The sequence below is a fragment of the Plectropomus leopardus genome, chromosome 24 (genome assembly GCF_026936395.1).
Source record: "Plectropomus leopardus strain MGB_pleo_1.0 chromosome 24, ASM2693639v1, whole genome shotgun sequence".
Classification (NCBI taxonomy): Eukaryota; Metazoa; Chordata; class Actinopteri; order Perciformes; family Serranidae; genus Plectropomus; species Plectropomus leopardus.
In genome coordinates this window covers 2,288,452-2,305,000 of record NC_142199.1, presented here as the reverse complement: position 1 = coordinate 2,305,000, position 16,549 = coordinate 2,288,452, and the positions used below count along the sequence as shown (strand labels likewise).

Below are 16,549 nucleotides of genomic sequence, written 5' to 3'. Positions count from 1 at the left end.
CGTAACGTCTGCATGCTGGTCAAGTTAAACACCTGCATGAAGAAACATGAAAATGACTTCTGATGCTTTTTCACTGAAAATAAAAATTTCATCAAACTCAGCTATACCTTTCTTTTTTAAATTTCTCATTCTTATACCTTTTTGTTAGGTTTAAGAATTTTTATTTTTATTAATTTTATTTTTCCACAATACACTTTTTACTTAAATTTTGTGTTACTACTTCAGCTTGCTTTAATTATTTAATTTTATATATTTTCTTTAATTTATTGATTTTGTAGTGCTACCATCTTGCTATTTTACTTCTTTTTAATCTTTATCAATTTAAACATCTTCATTTCTAGTTTTATCATTATTTATGTATTTATTTTTAATTACTACTACCATCTCGCTTGTTTATTTCACATTATTTTTATTATTTATATTTTTAATAATTATTATTAAATTATTTATTTATAATTAATTTTTATGATGATTATTGCTATCTCTCTATCTCTCCGTGTAAAGAGGTGTTTTTGTCTATTTACTTGAGCTTGAAGACAATGAACTATTAATTTATGAATGCCCTGAAAATTGCATGAAATAAAACTTGAAATTTGGGATTTTGGAATTCCCTAATGGGCTGAATAAAAACTTTATTTGCTTTTTATAGATAATTAAATTATCTCCTTTTTTAAAATAATGCCCTTTTACTTTTTTCTCCTGAAAAAAATAAGTTTTGCAGTTTTGTTTCCACAGTGCAATAACAAAATTTTAATCACTCAATGAAGGAATTTTTTTAAAAAAGTCATAAAAGCAATAATGATTGTGAAGTGCGCTGCAGTACCTCCAAACTGGCCTGCAGGGGGCAGACCAGCAGGATGGGCTGGTTAGACAGTCTGAAGCCGCTCACTCCAGCCTGCAGCTCCAACACTAAACACACACACACACACACACACACACACACACACACACACACACACACACACACACACACACACACACACTGTTATAGCACACAACAGCTGCAGCTGAGCGTGTCTGAGACATTTCAGATGTCTCTTTGTGAGGACACGAGGACAGTGCAGTTATACCGCAGATGTAAAACGCGCCACGAGGTGGCGCCATTCTGCGACTTTAAAATCAGCAGTGGCTTCAGAGAGATGAAGGTTTTTTATTATTAAGGGTTAAAAAATAAACTGGCTTCATGTTGTGTTGCAGGCTGCAGCTCAGTGTCATTTTTAAACATGAGACGGTGAGCGTGAGTGATAAAACGTTTAAAATGTACAAAAAAAAGGGGTTTTTTTACCGTTATTCATCTGGAAGCGAGTTTTCAGGTCGTGTCCCCACCATCCCAGCAGCCTGCAGGGGAGGACAGGATTTGATGAAGCAGTTTGAAGACAAGTAAACAGATGAAAATATTAAGTTAAATGTAAAATTTCTGCTGCTTTCTGGTCTTTATTCTGCACTTTAATAACCCATTCAACAGCTCTTTTATTCTTGGCCTTTATATATATATATTATCTATATTGTTTTTATATTTTATACCTATCTAATCATTGTTGTGGTTTATTTTCTGTCCGCAGAACAACGTACTGAGCTGCTGCTGCTTTCTATCTATCTATCTATCTATCTATCTATCTATCTATCTATCTATCTATCTATCTATCTATCTAATACAGCAAAAAATACAACAAAAATGACATGAAAATCACCTGAAAATAAGCAAAAAAGTGAAGATAAAAACAAATAAAATTATGTTTAAAAAATGCTTTAAAAAAACATATATTATTTATTCATTATTATTATTGTAAATATTTTTCTACAAAAAAAAATTAATATTTTTTTGAAAATTTTCCAATAGTCCTCCTCTCTTGTTTAAAACTAAATTTTAGGTAATTTCCTTCTTATCTTTTGCTAATTCCTTGGCATCTGTAAAACCTTAATAAAGTACACAAAAAATGCTTCCCTACAATTAAAAAACAAAAAAAATAAACAAAATGTACGCAGCGTGTTTGCACTCACGCAGGTTTGATGGTGTCTTTGTGTTTCTGGTGGATAAACGCGCCGGCCAGACCGCCTGCACCTGAATTTATATACTGAGAGAAGACAGTCAGTCACTTTGAGTCCACCTGGTCCAACTGTCCACATGTATTCTACATTATTACATTCAGGAGCCGGGTCTGACCTTGTAGGAGCACCAGCAGGCAAAGTCGACCCCCCAGTCGTGCAGCTTCAGCTCTGCGTTCCCTGCAGCGTGAGCGCAATCGAAACCAACGAAACAGCCCTGAGGGACAAACAAGACAAAATGTTTTTATACTGTTAATTATACTTTTCTCAGTGCTGCTGCTGTTAAGGATCAAGAGTTTGAAATGTGTAATTGAATAAAGCAAAGTACCTGAAAATTGCACTGAAGTAGCATATTTGACTACATAAAAAGTACAATATTTTCCTCTGACGTGTAAAATGATAAAGTGGCAAAAACCCCCAGAGAGCCATCTGGTGGGCTTTAGAGGTACTGCCTGATGATGACATTAAATTTCAAAAAGTTCACAAAGCTCAATATTTTTCGAACCAAATATGCTCAAGAAATTAAAAAAATAAACATTAAAATCAGACTGAAATACATCATTTTATGGCCAGTTACATATCAAAAAAATGCTTCAATAATTTTTTTAAAGAGTTATTTACAAAGCTTGCTGTTTGCTGAAATAATTTTAATTACATTATATTATACTAAAAAAATGCTTCCCTAAAATTGAAAAAAAAATTGTACTTAGGTGTTCAAGAACAGACTTCTCCGTGTTACCTTCCTGTGTCCGGCCTCGGTGATGGCCGCCATGTCGAACAGCTGGCCGGTGTAATACTGAACGCCGCTGAACATCACCACAGCGACGGAGTCGCCCTCCTTCTCGATCACCTCCAGGATGTCCTCCGTCCTCAGAGTCTCCTCACCCTGACGTCAACAGCAGGAAGAACCACATTTAAAAACTTCTTTCTCCAAAACATTGGAAGAAAAACATGAGCGACTTCACTACAAACGACCCAGAAATCATCGAGAAATAAAAGAGTTGTGTATAAAGTGTGTGGGTGCAGTACCGGTCTGGGCGACAGCAGCACCATGCTCCTCTGAGGGTCGAATCCTCGCAGTGTAATCTGAGACTCGACGGCGTACTGAGGACAGGAGACAGACCAGAAGACATTTATGCTACGGAGAAGTTGGACTCAACACAAGAGTAACAAGAGATCAACTTCTTGAAGGAAATAATAAAAAATTAAAGCTGCAAGCAGCGATGAAAGGGCCCCCGTGCCCCCCCGTATGTCGGGGCACTAAAGGGACTCCAGCTAAAGCGGTCATTCATTTCTGTGAAAGACGGATAATTCACATAATTCATCATTTAAAGACCAAACCTGTAAATATCATGTAAATCCGATGATAACTGTCCTTTGAGGCTTACTTCCTGTGGCCAGCAGGTGGTGCTATTACGGCTATCGAATGTTGTCATACAGATGTGTTCAGGGCTGGACCCTTATCGAACTTAGGAAGTTTCGGACAGATTGGACAATGTACACGAAAGTTACAACAATTTCCTGTTTTATGGCGAAACTTCCATTTTCTACGCCATGCCACAGGCAAACCGTAAAAGTTTTGAGCGAACCATTGATAGCTTTTGATCACCAAGGGGTTACAATTGGACGCACCAAATTTGAAGTCGATCGGATTAATCCTGTAGGACAAGTTCGCAAAAGTGCAAGGCCCAAAATCGCCAAAAATTAGCACAAAATTCAAGATGGCTGACTTCCTGAGTGGGTCCAAGAGGATTTTTTGTGCGTACTGGTATGATACACAGAAGTAGTATTAAAAAGTACAAGAATATTACCTAAACAATACCAAAAATAAAAACAAAGTGAAAATAAAATACGAGAAAATTACCTACAAATGAGCAGTTATTTTAAAAAAAAGCAAAACTAAAATAAGAGAAAATTTCCTAAAAATGAGCAAAAATAAATAGAACGGGAAAATACAATACGAGATAATTACCTATAAATGAGAATTTATAAAAAAAAAGCAAAACTAAAATAAGAGAGAATTACCTAAAAATTAGCAACAATAAAAAAAATACAAATAAAATATGAGAAAATTATCTAGAAATTAGCAAAAAATAGAAAGAGAGTAAAAATAAAATATGAAAAAATTAACTATAAATTTGCAAAAAAAAAATAGAAAGAGAGTAAAAATAAAATATGAGAAAATTACCTATAAATTAGCAAAAATATAAAGGGAGTAAAAATAAAATATAACAAAATTCCTGTAAAACAGCAAAAGTAAAGTAAGATAAAGTATGTTTAAAAAAAATTAAAGAAGTGCTAAACAGAAATAAAAAATAATTTTGAACACATAATCATGATAATTAAAAATATAGTTAAATGGGCATTTTATTTTTTAATTTTTTAATCTACTAATAAATGCAGTTTGCAGTGTGTTTAGCACAAGAAAACTGACGTCGATGCAGGTGTTAAAGGGTTAAGAAGAACCTATAATTGTTTTGGGAACCAGCTTTCTGGGCTCTGAAACGATTCATCTTTGGATGAAATGCTTTGAATAGTTTAATCAGTCAGATTTACCCTCTTTCCCAAATATGGTCACTTAAAAAAACAAATGGGACTTTTCGAACCGTTAGGTGACATCACGGTGACATCACAGTGACATCACAGGGACAACGTCCATTTTTGGTCTTTGTGTCCTTTTTGCATGAAACTCTTTTTTGGACGTTGAAACTTTCAAACCACGTTTGCATCGTGGAGAACAAACTCAGTTCAAAGTGCAACGCTCGTGCGACTTTGCAGTAAAAGTGGATTAATACACAAACACACAGATTTTATAGAAAACTCTCGTACTTTGAACCGTAAAGAAGAAAACGCGTCTGCAGCTTCACTCACGTGGTCTGAAGGAAAAGCTTTGTCCTCCAGGAGGATTTTGTGTCGAGCCGCTGTGGGTTTGTAGAAGGAGAGCTGCAGAATAACGACGTGAAATTAATGTTTGTTCTGAAATAAATATCACACATTAACAGGATCGCCTTTCAACTCGTCCTCCACCTTCATTTTTCCAGTTTCAGTCATTATTTTAACAGATTTTGTTGAAATAATGACTGAATAATGTTAAAATGACAGTGTTTGATCATCGGTTTCCAACAATCTTTTGCAGATGAAGAGCTTCGGACGTGTTTTTGCGTAGAGCGAATGTGAAATGTTGCAGAGAGTGACGGTGCGTTACCAGCAGAAGGTGTAAATTCACTGTCAGGCCGTTCATCAGCGCCACCTCCTCAGGTTTAGCTCCTGAAACAAACACAGGAAAACGCCGGTTTCACGTTTTTCATCTTCATTTTATTAAAAATCAAATTATTTTACAGTAAAATCTTCTTTCTTCTGGACGGATGATAATGAAAAAGTTGTTTAAAGAACGTTTTTTATTCACCGTTTTCAACTTAATATTACGCAATGCTTTTTTTTTATGCTTAACTCTTTCAAACCTGAATACTTAATTCAGCCATTTAACCCTTTGAAACCTGAACAAATTGTTTTAACTTATTTTCAAAACACGAGGAGAAAAAAGGCAACTCTGCAAATTGCAAGAAATTAATAAAAGGTGACAAAAATTAGTTATATTTAAGTTGCATTATAAACAAAAAGAAAAATATATTTATATCATATTTAAATTTATTCATAAATATATATATATTTCTATATATTGATAGTTTTTTAGCACTTTCCCGTGTAAAGCACTGAGCTGCATTTCATGCATGAAAGCTACACAAAGAAAATTATTATGTTATTATTGTCAGCAGGATTCACGAAATTTGGTGGGAAAAACGTTCCCGTGTAATTCTGACGTGGAAACACAAATTATTTCTCAGTTTCGTTACCATCCGGAGACGCTCTCCGAATGCCCCTCTGGTTCTGTTTTTGACCCTTTCTGCACCTATTTTTGCAGCTTTCTGTTTTCTCTATAACTCCTCTGTGAGGCAACTTGTTGAGGTCACTGCACTTTTTGTAGCGTCCAAAGTTCACATGAAGGTCTTTAAACAAATCTGCGTTCACATGGTCCGAATGCAGCAGCCTGGCAGGCTGCAGTTTACACTCAAAGTTGAATTTTGAATAGGTAGGTAAGAGGGGAAAAAGTTTGATTTATTTTGAAAACATGGAAGAAAGAGACAATGACCAACTTGGCAAGAAAATGCCCCAAAAATTGCAAGAAATTTTACCTAAAACACAGGATTATTATTATTAGTTGTAGCAGAAAATAATTTTAGAAAATAGGGAAAATGTCCAAAAATTATACAAAATAAATAAATATATAATAAATAAATATACAAAACAAATAAATAAATAAATAAATATATAATAAATAAATATACAAAATAAATAAATAAATATACAAAATAAATATATAAATAAATAAATATACAAAATAAATAAATATATATATATATATTAGCACTTAATCTAGGTCATTTCTTTTTTTAAAATGTGAGTTTAATTAACTTTTTTTGTTGCTAATTTAATTTTAAATTGCTTGTTGCCTTTCCCCTGATGTTTTTATAAGAAACCAAACCACATTAATCAGGTCCAAAGGGTTAAAATCAATCCTCGGTGCTGTGGGAGACACTTAAAAAATAAAAATAAAAGAATGCAACAAACAGACGAACTGAAAAGACTTGGCGGAGGTAAAAACACCACCGAAAAACGCCAAAGTTCCTGACGTGAACTTGGAAGAATACCTAGACTCAAAAACCCCCAAAAAAAGTTTGTCTCTCACCAACAACATTCGCCATGAGCTCCTCGATGTTGTTTTCAGCCCACGCCCACGGGCGAGACCCTTCTGTGTGACCGTGGACGCCCCTGCAAGAAGAGCCCGTTTTAAGGCAACGTCTCCAAACATTTATCTCGTATTAAAGACGTTTTGAGAGTTTCGGATACTATAGAGACGTACATTTTGGCCCACTTCTCCAGCTCCTCCTCCAGGTACTTCTTTGCCATTTTGGGCTGAAGCCCCAACGAGTTCCCCACAAGGTAGATGCATTCCTCGCTGCCGTCGACCAGCGAGAGATCAGCTGCAGAAACACGAAAATCGATGTTCAGATCGCTTTCAGCCTTTGAGCAAGTTGGTTTAATGGGGAAAAAGCAAGAAATGTCCCACAAACTGCAAGAAATCAGTAAAAGGTGACAAGAAAATTATTTAAAAAAGGATGGATTATTGGAAAATTATCTTAAAAGAAAGTCTCCAGAAAAATCTAAGTGTAATGGAAAATGCAGGATGCATTTTTAAAAAATTTCAGGATTTTTGGGGATTTTCTTGTTTGTGTATTTTTCTACATTTTTGCTTCATATTACTTTTCTCTTTTGCTTATTTTCAGACAATTTTAAATTACCTTAAAATTAGCAAGAAAAAAAAGAAAGTTTAAAAAAAAGAAAAACAAAACGACCTGAAAAAAATTCAATAATTCTGTAATATCATTTTAAATATGTAATTATGATAATTATATAATTTTTTCTGTGAATTTTTTTGTTTTTAGCCTGGACATGACCCAAAAAGTTACAAAAAAATAGTGGAAACTTTGCAATATACAATAAAGCAAACACACAAAAATACGTAAATATGTTTTACGCCCCGACTGACATCTGCTGTATGAAATAACCTCTGTGCCTCATACAGCCCCCAAAAAACGAATTAACCCTTTAACGCTCGTGTACTCACAGGGAGGCAAATCTGCAATTTTGGGCACCAGGAACTTTTCCCTGAGATGTCTCAGTTTGTCGTGTTTGTCGAGGTACGCAGCCACTTCTGCAGAGGTCGGGCTGCAGCCCAGAGATGCTGAAACTCGCTCCAGAGTTTCTCTCGCAGTTGAGCCGACGAACGCGTCCATCGCGGCGTGGACTGAGAGGCCGCCGGTCTGTGCAGACAGCAGATAGATCCCTTTTTAATGCTTCTATTGGAGGTTTATTGTTTATTTTAGATTTGATGCAGGAGACTCTTAACAAGGAGAAACGCAGCAGAAACACGGCACTTCCTTGTTTATGTCCAACATGTGACTAAAGTAACCAATCAGAAGCGAAGACGACTTCGGTGAATGCGAGGACACCACAGAGGTCGATTCAGCAGATTATTGTAATTTATTTCACATTTCTCATCAGTGTATTTGAACTTGTAGATGTGCACGTAAATAATCGTAAATGTATTTTTCGCGGTTTGACTCAAATACGTGAATTAACATAACGTCACCTTTAAAACGCCTTTAACACGGATCGACGTCAGTTTCGCCGTGCTGCAGTCAGACGCCCCTCGCAAGCTTTTAAACTTGAATAAACTAGATCGAATTCTTTTAAAACACGAAGGAAAAAAGCAGTGAAGAAATGTCACGCAAACTGCAAAAAAGTGCTATTATAAAAAATAAATTAGGAGGTTGGGGTGGGATTATCAGGTATTACTAAAAAAACTATCATTCTTATATTAGATACTTAAAATTATGTTACAGCAAACATATGTGTTTTTTTTATTTTTCCCTCTTTCTTAACACAATTTTCTTCTGTTTTTATTTCTTTGATTTTTGCACATTTTTGGGCCAATTTCTTCTTAAGCCGCTCATTGTCTTCACTGTTTTTGGAAGAAATGCAGCCAATATGCTCAGGTTTGAAAGGGTTAAAGTATCACTTGTAATGGTTTTCTAAATACAAATGTTTATTTTTATTTCTCTCTTTCACTTTGTCTCGATGCTTTAAAAATGTTTTTAGGTCTCACAGTCTCTTTACACCCTGCTGTGACCCCGTCTGCATATCATAGATTAGTTACTTATAACTTAATGCCTGTCACTGTTTGCCACGACTTTGCAGAATAGCTGCAGAATTTTTATTTTATTTATTTATTGATTTATCTATGTTTGCATGTAGGTTTGTTCGACTCTCTTTTTTTTTAAAAAAAAAATAAGGAAGTAGGAAGTGAATACTTATTAAATCCTACCCCTTTCCAGATAAATAAATAAATTAATTAAATAAAAAGGTTCCTTTTTAAAAAATATATATATATGTATTTATATATATATATTTTTAAACAATTTTCAACCTGCAAGTTAATTTTAAATCTGTGTGCCTTAAATAGCTCCTTTTTAAATTTAAACTATTTTTTATTTTTACTAACTATACATCAGAGCTACAATCACATTTAAACACACAACAGCTGATTTTCAGATTTAAATATACAGCACATTATGTAGTTTTTCTCAGCTACAGCAACAAGAATCCTTTTGGTGTGCACTGAAGACAAACTGCATGACTCATTATTAACTCCTTCATAAACTTTTCTGTAATGAAACATGTAACTCACCGCGTGCAGATGAGCTTCCTGTCCGCGGTCACACTGAGCGACTCCTCAGCTCTGGAGACGCTCTTTCACCTCTCCTCAGCCTCGAGTTAATCATTGCTCTAATGAACCGGCCGTGAGATAACAACTGGAATTATTTACCTGCCAATAACACACAATCACATGTCAGCTGAGCCTGTCGGGTAACTCTCGGATCAGACTAATTCCTGGAAACAGATGTCCTTTTACAGGCAGATCAGTTCCTCATTTTTGTGGTTCCACTTTGGAGAAATCCAAACATACACGAGGTCAAACCATGAAGTTAAAACAGCCTCCACTCCTCTGCTGAGTGCATTTTTTCATGTTTACAGATAAGTATTTTTAAAAAATGTTGCTGTTTGTTAGCTTTTGAGACTTTTGCATATTGCAGCTTTAAAGGACAGTAAAAGTATGATGCCAGTTTGCAAAAACTGGACACAAAAAACAAAGTAAGGCCTTTAAAGCAAAAACTTCTGACTGTATTAAATTAAACAAAACTGTTTATTTCTTAGGAATTCAACATGTAATTTATAAGAAGAAGCATGTGTAATTTTACTTTACATGCATTTATTCCATTAGAAAAGTGTTATCACGATGTTGAAATTTACCAATACTAAAAAATATCGGTACTCTTTGCCATTTTTGATGCCGTGTGGAAAATTTGCATTTATGGCATACAATGTAAAGTTTATGTTAAGTGATAAATATAACAAATAGCATGACAAGGATGACTTTTATTTTCTTGGATCGGGACTTTATTTTAGTAGGGGGTGGCTGGGATGTTATTTAATTTTTTAATTAATTAATTACTTTATTCATTTATTTATTTATTTATTCTAACTTTTAAATTTTTTTATCATTTGATCCTCCAAAGAGCTAAAATATTGCAGTTTCTGGCTGTGATAAATGGTATAATTTTGAACATTTTTAAAGAAAACATGTCCTTGATATTTATATAAATAAATAACACGCTGACTGCGTCTCTCCTGAGCCAAATCACAAACACAATTTTCTCCTCAGTGCTTAAAAAAATGTTCAAAGTGCCTCCTGCATTTTGCACCACGCCCTCTTCTCTCATAAATAATGAACAGTCCCTCAGCAACACTCAGCGTGTAACCGTTTTAAATATTCACAATCAATATGGATAAACTGATATATTTGACAACATTACACTGTGAATACACTAACTTTATTTGAAAAAAGTCTTCACTTTGACAGAATAAATTTAATGCAGTTAAACTGCCACTGGATGGCAGCAAGATGTCGTCAATCTTGAAGGTGACGGACCAAACATGAACATCTCATATAAACCCACCACACGCAAAACACACACTGGGAAAATGAAACTAAATATCTTTTGTCACATGTTAAAAAAGTGAAATATTAAATTCAATAAAGTATAAATGAAACCAAACAGAATTTTGTCTGAATATTTAGAGGTTGTCTGTGATTTTTTTTTTTTTTAAAGAAAGAAATTTAGAAATTAGTATGCTGTGTCTGCGAAGCTAAAGCAAGTAATATTAAATATTAAATCAACTTTTTTAATCAAAAAATTAAACCATCTCTGGTTATGAGATATATCTATGTTTACATGGCTGTTAAAAGCCTTTTATTCACATTAATTAATTAATTTAGCACATTTATTTTAAACATGTCTTATCTTATATTCTCATTATTATTACTACTACTTTTATCGGTATTATTATTATTATTATTATTCTATAATATATTAGCATATAATATAATATTATTATATACTAAATAATATATACTATAATATATTATTAATATATTAGTATTATTAATAGTAGCAGTAGTGGTAGTAGTATATTGTCATTGAGTATTGTACTCTTTTATTTTTGTATAATTAGAAGTAGAAGTACTAGAAGTAGTAGTAGTAGTAGTAGTAGTAGTAGTAGTAGTAGTGTTTTGTAGCAAACATTTTTGCAAATGTCTATTATTTTTTAGATAATGATGCATGTTTAATATTGAATTTAATCTAAAGAGACAATGAGAAAATCACTGATAATATTCTTATAATGTGACTTCTGGGACTCGTATTTGTCTGCTTTTGTTTTCTGAGTTTAAAACAGTTTTACTGAATCTTCCTCCTCAACTTCTTTTCTTCTTCTGCCTCATTATTCACCTCCTCACAGCTCGCCACGCCGTCTGCTTTCATTTCATCACGTTAGCTGGAGCTCCATCTCCTGCTGAAGTGATATTTTTCATCCACTCTGCATCAAACTGTGTTCGGACCTGAAAAAAAGCACAAATAATCTGCATTAAATACATTAAACTCTTTTATATGGTGCTTTAAAAATAGGTTTAGATTCATATGTTTGTAAAAAATGACTTAATTTAGTGAGAAGAGCCAATCAGAGCTGAGTACAGTCGTGATGAGCGGTGTTTTTAATTAGCCATATCAGAGAAAAAAAAAGACTTTTTTTCCTCACAGCAACCCGACAGAGCATCAGCGACACCTCAGTGTTTCGGAAACGTCTCATAATCAAACCTGACAGAGTGAGAAAAGCAAACGCTGAAGGTTTAGAGGTCGGACCGGACTCTGACCTGCAGTACTGAGGTGTGACCGTCCCTCAGAGAGGCCCAGCAGTTTGTGTTTTGACTCAAAGTGAGGCCAGGACCATCTGCCAAACAGCATCTCTGCACAACCGGCTGCAGTCTCACTCTCACGGACACACACTGTGTTTATTTTGGAGCTTTTAAAAAGGACCCGAGCAGGAGCCCTGAGGAACGCCTGTTTCGCCAACACTCAGTTTTGGTTGCACACTCTATATGACCGTGTACATGCTAATACAACAGGTAAATGCAAGTAAATAGAATTTATTTATCTAAGATTTAGGAGATTTAGTAAAAAGACCACTAGCAGGTGGGACCAATGACTTCTTAAATCTTTTGGAGCTGCATCTTGGTAAATTATATCTGCAAACAGATGGAAGAAACCTGCAGTCACTGAGCAAAGAGCGATAACTAAAGTCAGCTTAAAGGACTCACTGGGTTTTCTTTGTGAGTCTGAATTGTTTACGAGTTTCAGCATTTTGAAATACTTACATGGCTCAAGAAAAACCAATAATGCGATCATTGATCATCTTTGCATGGAACAAACTGTTTTCTGGGACTATGTAATGCAGATTTTGTATTATGCTTCATTTTTCCATACTGTTTGAAAATCTGCAAAATGTTAATGTTGAAAATTGTTTCAGTTTTAATTGTTTGCATTGTACTGTCTGTACTTTACTGTATTTTCCTCTAAAGGGACAGAAGCTGCAAATTACCTGTAGATAATTCTGGCTATAAGGCTAGCTGTGGGCTAGTTGTTAACAGGGAAACACAACAACACCCAGTTGGGTCGCCACAAACACGGATGGAAATGTCGTGATGCTTCATTGAAAAAATACTCATTTTTTCACCACCAACATGGCTGAAAATGTCCCGACGTCCCATTAAAAAATACCTGGATTCCTCACCATAAACACTGCTAAAAATGTCTAAAACTCGCCTTAAAAACTATTCAGTAAGGTCAAAACAAACATGGCTGGAAAGTAGCAAAATAGCAGGTTTGACTCCCATAAACACAGCAACAAACGTCCCAACATCGCAATAAAACTGGCCCAGTTTAGCTGGAAATGTCCTGAAGTCTCATCACAAATTACCAGGTTTGGTTGCTACAAACATGGCTAGAAATGTCCCGATGTTTCCTTAAAAACTCCTGATTTTTTGCACCACAAAGACGGCTGGAAATGTTCTGACGTCGTGGTTAAATCGATACAAACATGGTTGGAAATGTCCAAATATTTCATTAAAAATGCCAATTTTTTTCACCACAAACACAGCTGGAAAAGCCACACTGTCTCATAAAAAATACTCTTTTTTTGTCAGAAACACGTCTGGAAATGTCCCAGAGTTTGTTGCCACAGTTTGCTTTATCGCTAAAGTTGTCTTATTAGTTGCTCAGCCGGTGTTAAATAAATTAAAGACTCTAAGACTCAAAACTTCTTAACCTTTGCGCTGAATTTGGAGGAAACGTGTTTTGCACGGTTGAATTTAAGAAGAAAATCAAATTTAAGAAGTTATCCCTGCAGAATGCAATTTTTATTACATGACATACCACTAGCAGGCATTTCATGTTTTATTTTCTATCGTTATTTCCCCCCACACTCGACGTGGAAGTGCACAACAAACGGATCTGCTGATGAAGGATTACACGCTCATGACGCCTCCCAGCTCACCTCAGACGTGACCTTCAGGAGAGCTTTCGGTCGACGTGCCCTCTCCAGGTCAAGCTGATGGACGTCTGACCCCATTCGCCCGCCCGCTACGTTTCCATTTTCAGGTCATGATGGTTTTCCACAAGAAACGCCGATTTTTACCCCGACTGCTCTCTCAAAAACACTGTCACTTTAAAGACATGAGCACTACGCTGGTGAAGAGCACGTGTCCATGTGTGGTTGAAGTTTTGAAGAGCGGAGCACCCAGACGTATTAAAAATGATTCACGTTTTTTTAAGGGTGCAGAAACAATGTGGTTTCAAGATGTTTGGGTTGCGCTGACAAGCCTGTTGTATGTTCTCCGCTTGTTTTTCTCACAGTAAAGGAGGACGCGCGACATCTGGAAGCGCTCAGGAGGCAGGACTCAAACTTCCCCCCGTGTCGTTTCTCAGAGCGCCAAACATCAAAGGAGGCGGCAGATAATGTTTTCTCTCCTGCCGAGGCGCTTCGGCGAGGAGCCGCCACCACCGCCCTCTCAAACTAGAGGTTTTCGGGAGTTTTCTCGAAGGTCTAATGATGATTTGGCGCTTCTGAACACATGCGGGACAGGTGTGAAACGGTGCAGAGTTACAGGACAAATTGAGGTTTTACTGCAGCAGCAGCAGGAGGGATGACGGAGACAAGTACACAAGGAGTTAAAGTTTACGTCCCCTGTGTCCTCTGAGATCTTTCCAGGTTTCCTTGTTAACGGCCAAGTCCGGTTGGCCAATATAGCAACACATATTAAGAGATTAGTTACCCCGAAACACAAATATTTTGCAATATTGTGAATAATTTATATAATTTCTCTGGTTGTATTTGGCCACTGAGGTTGCAAGTATTTATGGTGGTGGAGAATCAGAGCGAGTGGACACTGGTGGAGACACCGGCGGAGACACCGGCGGAGACACTGGTGGACAATGAGAGCGAATGGACACCACGGGGACACCAGCTAAGAAACCAGCAGAGACAATGGCGGAAACACTAGCGGAGACACCGGAGGACAATGAGAGTGAAGTGGACATTCGGACACACTGGCGGAGAATGAGAGCGAGTGGACGCCGGCGGAGACACTGACGGAGACACAGACGGAGACACCGACCGAGACACCAATGGAGTTCATTGACAATTTAAATGAAAAAATGAATAAATAAAATAGCTCCCTGAGATTTTACAAAGTAAAAGTTCCTCCCTAATTTCCTCATTAGTGTTATCAGCGATCATTAAAATAAGACGCAGATACAGATAATAATAAAAATGCCAAATATCAGGCCAATAATCTGTCAAACCCTACTCAACGTCTTTTTAAAAAAACAGCTTTAGTCACCATAAATAAAATGTCCCAAAATCTCAATAAAAAATACCCGGCTTGGCTGCCACAAACATGTCTGGAATTAAAAATAAAAAAATATATATATATAATAAAAATTAAAAAATACATAAAAATAATATATAAAAAATATCCATTTTGGTTGTCACAACCTGGCTGGAAATGTCATAATGTCTCTTAAAAAAACTCATTTTGTTGCAACAAACACAGCCAGAAAAATCCCGAAAATTTCTGGTTTGGCTGCCAAAAACTGTCTTTAGTTTTAATCCCAAAAACCAAAGTGTCTGACTGCTGCTGCAAAGAGAAACCGGAGCGTCTCTGAGACTTTCTCACACAGTCTGAATGAAAAGGCGAGCGCAGAACACCTGCTGCTGCGCTCAGGTCCTTTATTTAGTGGAAAGGTATGTCTTTCTGTCTTTGTAGCCTCCAGCACCTGATGTTTACTTTACACTCGGGGAGTCCGACCTTCTCCGTTTCAGCTCCGCGGGCGCTCGCTCCCCCCCGCAGTGAAATCGTCTCAGTCTCAAAGTGTTTTCAGTCACATGAAGAGATAATGAACGCAGTGAGCAGACGAGGCCGTTTAAGTGGTTTTGTTCTGGAAATATTAAACGCATCATTTGCTCCAATTAAAAAAAAAAAAAAAAGACAAACATTTTTGGAAATTTGAAGTCCATTTTTCCTTTTTTTCTGGAATTTTAGCTAAATAATGAAAATGAAAATAAGTATAAAAAACCACCATATCTGTTTGTTTTGTTTTGATATTTGAAGAAACGGTAAAGGGGAGAGCATGTGCACTGTTTTCAATCACTGTTAGACTTTTCTCTGTAAACTTACAGTAAGTAACTGCCAGAAAAATACTGTAAACTTTTTTAATTACATTTTAATTCATTAATTTTATTAAATTTGATTTCTCATGCCTGTCTTTCAGTCTCAAGATGCTCAGCTGTTTATAGCAACGTTTACAGTAAAGTCCTGTAATTATAAATAAATAACCCTTTTTTTAAAGGTGCTATAGTCACTTTTTATCTTCCACATTGCATTGCAGTTTACAGTATAACTCAGTTGTGTATTGTATGTTTTTGTATTAATTCCATATGTGCATTTAATATTATCAATTATAAACAAAAATTAGTTTAAATGATTGTTAATTATTTTTAGGATTTTACAGGATATAAGTGTAAAATTTTACAATAAATTACTGTAAAAAAGATACGGATAAGAAGATACTTAGATTATTTTCAGGGTTTTAAGGGGTGTAAGTGTATTATTTTACAATAAATTAGTATAAAATATAATACAGTGATACAGATTTGAAGATGCTGTGATTGTTTACAGGACTTTACAGGATATAAACGTAATATTTCACAATAAATTCATATAAAAATTAAACCGTAACATACTGTGAAATTAATGTAACTAGTAATTTACTGCAAATGTACAGTAAAACATTTTATATTGTTCTGTACAGTTAAACAGCAGCATCAGACACCTGCCGGATAATAAAATCTGACATAAATAAATTAAAAATCTGTTTATAGAAACTCTGCATTAAAGTTAAACACCACAAAACAAAAAACATATGTT

At 35.5% G+C, this 16,549-nt stretch overlaps 1 protein-coding gene and 1 long non-coding RNA gene across 2 annotated transcripts in view; both read right to left on the bottom strand.

Annotated features, from left to right (window-relative positions):
- The window catches only part of kynu (kynureninase), an 11,282-nt gene extending 1,789 nt beyond the window's left edge, over positions 1-9,493 (bottom strand). The window contains exons 1-13 of the mRNA XM_088074189.1: positions 9,356-9,493; positions 7,733-7,928; positions 6,968-7,088; positions 6,794-6,876; positions 5,252-5,313; positions 4,918-4,989; positions 3,076-3,150; positions 2,786-2,932; positions 2,165-2,263; positions 2,002-2,075; positions 1,286-1,338; positions 824-909; positions 1-32 (exon numbers count right to left, since the gene is read on the bottom strand). The exon at positions 1-32 is cut by the window's left edge and continues 199 nt beyond it. Coding sequence (XP_087930315.1) covers positions 1-32; positions 824-909; positions 1,286-1,338; positions 2,002-2,075; positions 2,165-2,263; positions 2,786-2,932; positions 3,076-3,150; positions 4,918-4,989; positions 5,252-5,313; positions 6,794-6,876; positions 6,968-7,088; positions 7,733-7,901 — 1,073 coding nt within the window. The 5' untranslated portion in view covers positions 7,902-7,928; positions 9,356-9,493. The remainder of the gene's footprint in view (positions 33-823; positions 910-1,285; positions 1,339-2,001; positions 2,076-2,164; positions 2,264-2,785; positions 2,933-3,075; positions 3,151-4,917; positions 4,990-5,251; positions 5,314-6,793; positions 6,877-6,967; positions 7,089-7,732; positions 7,929-9,355) is intronic.
- A 465-nt stretch (positions 9,494-9,958) lies between these two features.
- Positions 9,959-16,549, bottom strand: part of LOC121962794 (uncharacterized) — a 46,084-nt gene continuing 39,493 nt past the window's right edge. The window contains exon 10 of the long non-coding RNA XR_015775832.1: positions 9,959-11,626. This is a non-coding gene — a long non-coding RNA (uncharacterized LOC121962794). The remainder of the gene's footprint in view (positions 11,627-16,549) is intronic.